Source organism: Gekko japonicus, unplaced genomic scaffold (genome assembly GCF_001447785.1).
Source record: "Gekko japonicus isolate JY-2015 unplaced genomic scaffold, Gekko_japonicus_V1.1 scaffold923, whole genome shotgun sequence".
In the NCBI taxonomy this organism is placed as follows: domain Eukaryota; kingdom Metazoa; phylum Chordata; class Lepidosauria; order Squamata; family Gekkonidae; genus Gekko; species Gekko japonicus.
Window position 1 is genome coordinate 351888 of NW_015171530.1, and position 5289 is coordinate 357176.

The 5289-nt window shown below is 44.3% G+C and overlaps 1 protein-coding gene across 1 annotated transcript in view; it reads right to left on the reverse strand.

Moving 5' to 3' along the window:
- MAZ (MYC-associated zinc finger protein (purine-binding transcription factor)) overlaps window positions 1-5289 on the reverse strand; it is a 16628-nt gene that overhangs the window by 10043 nt on the left and 1296 nt on the right. The window contains exon 2 of the mRNA XM_015419526.1: window positions 3584-3673. Coding sequence (XP_015275012.1) covers window positions 3584-3673 — 90 coding nt within the window. The remainder of the gene's footprint in view (window positions 1-3583; window positions 3674-5289) is intronic.

Below are 5289 nucleotides of genomic sequence, written 5' to 3' on the forward strand. Positions count from 1 at the left end.
GGGGGGGGGGGCTCTGCGGCTTACCTGGCTGTTTCTTGCTCTGACTGAGGGCTGCTGGGAGCAGGGGGTAGGGCTTGTTGCATGTACCCACCCCCTGGGCTCTTTACTGCTGGAGTTCCGCTCCTGCAGGAAATGACCCCTGCTCACAACAACCCTGTGAGGTAGGTTAGGCTGAGAATGGGTGACTAGCTCAAGGTCATGGCAGAGTGGGGATTCAAACCTGGGTCTCCCAAATCCTAGGACAACTCTCTAACCACAACACCATATGAATCTGAGTCTCGGACACCTCGGTCCTAGTCAAGCATTCTACCCATCATACCACACTAGTTCCTATAGAACCTAATACAGTACCACTATCCCTGCAGTATGAAAAGCTTTTTCATGCTTCCCCAGCCTCATTTTTCTATAAATTGCAGTAACTGTTGGTCAAATTAACAAATTGTGTTCACTCATCCCTCTGCCTACATAAAATTCTTTTGTTTCCTCTTAGTATGACAGTAACTACTATAATCCAGTACTCTGCTCCAGGCCTATCTAGCTACTCAAAATTAACTGGATAGGACTGTTTCAAATAGATAGATAGATAGACAGATAGACAGATAGACAGATATAGATAGATATAGATAGATATAGATAGATAGATAGATAGATAGATAGATAGATAGATAGATAGATAGATAGATAGAACAGCCCTGCAAAATAAACTTACTAAATTCATTCTCTTGGGTCACGCATTTGTTAGTCACTTGTAGCATATCTACAGCTGTGTATAGAAAGACCATCTCCCCAATAGACAATATTTCTCACTTGCTACAAGAAATCAGCTGAGTGGCTATTTAGAAATCTGGAATACAGAAACATCCACATGTGGGGAAACTTTGTCTGATTAAAATTAGCCATGCGTACACCCATAACTTTGCTTAAAGGAACCAATTAAATATCCAATAATTTTTCCCCCAGAAGCAAAAATTCAAGGACTATCAGCAACAGTTTTCTGATATTAAAAAACATGAAAACAAAGGCCAGACAGACACCAGTTTGTTTTTATTCTCTGGCCAAAATATCTTCTTTACATTAACAATGGAAACAAATCACAGGGCTGTAGACCAGCAAGGCGTTTCAACCTGTTCATCTATGAAAATATTCTTTTAAAAAAGTTCACACACATGCAAACTCAGGGCAACAAAACTTCTCAAGGAGTCAATGGGGCCATTTCACTTTGATAAGTCTTTTATATTTATTTAAAACACAAAGAAGATTTTAAGCTTTTCTGGATGCATCTTCATAATGCACAAACTAGAGGTAATCTGGTTTTTTTGTCAAAAAGGTTATCCTCATTAGCTGCCCTGAAGATGTAAAATGAAGGCTGTATCTAGGCTCCAGCCACATAGCTACCTAGGAGACAGTCCAAATGCTGTATTACCTCTGCCCACTCTCTCCATATACACACACAGCAAGGAAGCCGCATCCTGAGGAGATAAAACTTCACTAGGTCTTATAAACATGTAGACACCAGAAAAGAGTTAGTAAGGCAAAAGAAGGAGAGATATGGCCTTGCTTGTAAATGAGCTGCTAATTTCTCTATTTATGACCACCTGGGGAAACTTGAATTCAAGTCCCTAGTTAACCCACTTGCTTGTGACCTTGGACAAGTCAGACATGCAGCCAGATCTAAGGCATGTCTACGCAGAGATACATTTCACTGTGTTCAATGGGATTTACTCTGTGGAAGTGCACCGAGAATAAAATCTTAGTCTCACTACACAAATACAGTAAAATGGAAGTGAACAACTGCCTCAGAGGGGTATTAGGAAAGAGAAGATTGTAAAGCACTATATAAACCAATTGTTTATGTAACATTTCACATATATAGCTGGCCCATACTACTTCAAAAAGCTGTCTTCATTAGGTCTCACTTTGCTTTTTTTTAAAAATCAGCCACAAGCACTTTGTTATACATTCTGTGTGCCAAGTTTGAACAGCTAGAATATGCAAAAGTGTTTCCAAGTGTCAAAGCTTGTCAAAGTCAAAGCGTCAGAAGCATAATGACTGGTGGGAACCTGTGTAGCAACCCAAAGAAGACTTCCCTGGAAGTAAGCCTGTTAAACATAATGGCTTACTTCTGAGTAAAGGTGCATAGGTTCAAGCAGCACAGCAGTTTTTATGGAAAATAATCATTTTTATTGTTTTAAGTTATTTTTAAATTTCTCAAGACCAAGGAATATGAGGCTGGTAATCAAAATTAATTTAACAAGGATAAATTAACCTCTGCATACCAGGAAGCTGTTCTGAATTCTGAAAAATCCCAATCCAAATTCAGTTTATAAAAGTGTGCTAGGTTGATTCCATAAGCTTGTTAACAGAGAATTAAAAGAAGAAGAAGAAGAATAGAAGCGATTGGATTTATACCCCGCCCTTCACTAGGAGTCTCAGAGCGGCTTACAAACTCCTTTCCCTTCCCCTCCCCACAACAGACACCCTGTGAGGTGGGTGGGGCTGAGAGAACTCTGACACAAACTGCTCTTTTTCAAGGACAGCTGTGCCAGAGCTTGTGACTGACCCAAGGTCACATCAGCAGGTGCAAGTGGAGGAGTGGGGAATCAAACCCGGTTCTCCCAGATTAGAGTCCGCAGACTTAACCACTACACCAAACTGGCTCTCCAAGAGTTTTGTGCAAAACAGCATAACAGTATACTTAGACCTGGACTCAAAACCCCTGCTGTGAACTTTATTGCGTGATCTGGACCAAATCATTTACACTCTGCCTCCATTCCACCTCTGAAAAAGCGAGCTGTCTTGAAAGAACTGTTAGGACTATAGGTAAACCAGTAACTTTATCAAAGGCATGGACTTCTGGTTTGTTTCTGGGCTCAATTCAAAATATTTTGACCTTTAAACCCTAAATGGCTTGGGTCCAAAGTACCTAAAAGGATCTGAAGCTGGCTACTGGAGCCTTGATATGGGAACCTGCCCTATCTGAAATATAACTGGGGAAGACTCATTGGAAGATGCCCTTAGCTGTTGCCTACAAGTTATGGAACTCCCTCCTTCAATATGTATGACTGGCACCATTCTTATAGGCCTTTCGGCATAATAGGAAATGCATCAGTTCCACAAGGCCTTTGAGTAGTACCTGGCTGTTGCCTCAAGATTTCATTGCTGTTTGATTTCTAGTGTTTTGTTGTTTGATTTTACTGATAAATTGTAGTCTGTGACAATGTTCCCTCTAAGTTATGGAATCTTGTGAGCAAACGTTCTACTTTGTGAGCTACTGGCATTAAAGTTGTGAGCAAGTGATTTGGCTACCTCATCAATTAGTTTGCTCTGGAGCCATCCTTCCTGAGCTAAGGCAAAAATGTATGAGCTGGAGGCTAAAAAAACTGTGAGCTAGCTCACAATAACTCAGCTTAGAGGGAACACTGGTCTGTGTTTTTATTTATTGTTAGCTGCCTTGGGTATTTTTTGCACTCAAAAGCAAAATACAGATTTGGTAGTCTATATAAAGAATTACAGCCTCCACAATTATTCATGTTTCCAAAGCATTCCATTACGCTTCCTCACTTGTTGCACAGACAGAGCTCACCTGAAAGGGGCTTTGACTGCAGCCCTGTGCAGCAAAAAACCTGGATTGGATTTCTGTCCCGACTTGCAGTGGGTTCTGTGTATGACTCTGCTAAAGGTAAAGAAGAAAGGAGATCAGAAAACCTTAGAAGAAAAACAATCCACCCAGTCCCCTGGCAAGCTGGGACAGGGTCTATCAAACACCAAGCTGTTAAACTACAAAAGGCGGGGGGGGGGGGGGGGAGGACAAGAAGTCAAGAAGATGGCTTAGATCAGCTTCTCAAACTCCTTCTGGAACAACTTAAATGAGAAGAGGACTTAGGAACCCAGGACACTCAATAAGCCAATACCAGGTTTGGGGGAAGAAGCAGCAGGAGAGGAAGCATGTGTTCAAACGAATGTCTTCGGGCTACACACAAACTTGGAGAACCTGCTGGCACAGGGTAAATAAGTAAATGGTGTTGAGGGGGAAAAGGGGAAACAAGAGAGGAAAGAATAACCGTTTGTGAAAGAACAGCAGCATGGGAGAGGATGGTCTAAATGTTGGTGCATGGGGGAAAGTGGCATGGTATAAATGTTGGTGCATGGGGGAAAGAGTACTATGGAGACCTCTTCTCCTGGGGAGAACAGAGTGGACCAAGGCCCCTGAGCAACAGAACGCATGGACAATCATTGTGTAAGGTGTGTATGGGATCTGCTGAATGGATGAGCAGCAAGAGTTTTGAGAAACCCAGGTACTTGAGGAAAGGGCCTGCACATGAGGATAAAACACTAGGCAGCACAGGACTTGATAGGCCACATACACGGGGACAGAAGAAACTGTTAAGAGCTATTGGAGCAGGAGAGAGCCTGCCTATCTAGAAAGGCCTAGGCAGGACTCTGCAAACAGGAAACCACTGGTGGGAGGGGTAATGCCGACTGGAGTTTCACATGGAGATACCCAGTGAAAGAGAAGAGGGTGCAGGAGAAGGTTATTCTTTGGCCAGACCTGGAAATGGGAGGAGTTACAGGTGTAAAGAGGAAGCTGTTGGCAGGCATGAGGCTTGGAAGTAGGGGGAGGGAGTTTGGGAGGTGTGGGGGATGGGTCAGGGCTACAAGGTAAGCAAAGTGGTCCATACAGCAAGGGGTTTGGGCCAGACATGCCAATAATCAAAATGCCACATTTCCTACCGGTTGTGCCTAAAAACGTCAGCCCACCAATGTACTAAAATGTATGTATTTTGGAGCATTAAGGATTGATCCTTTTCAGTACTGTTGTATGGCAATGGGACCACCTATGCCTGAGTCCACAGGCAGGCAGCAAACAGGTGGGAAGCCCATCCTACACCTGTTGGCCTCTAGAAGCAATTACCTCGCTGCCTAGTGCTGAGTACATATACTTCGGGGCAAGTACTCAGGCAATAACAGGGCGGCTTTAAAAAAACCGCACGTGTGGCCGAGCCCCAAAGTGAGGCGAGGGGAAGAGAGAAAGGGAGCCCCCTTGGGTCTGAGGGGGAGGCAGACGGCGTGTGTGTGGGGGAACGACATGGAAGCATTTTTTTTGGCGGGGGGTATTGTGGGGCGGCTGGGAGGGCCGTAGGTGGGAGGGGGAAGCCGCCTTTAGCAGGCAGGGGAAGCTGCGGCGGGGGCATTTTTTGACAGGCGGATCCCTGGGAGTGGGTCTGGGGGAGCAAGTGGCGGGGAGAAGCGCGAGGGGCTGGGCAGAGCGAGCGCGAGAGGGAGGTGACC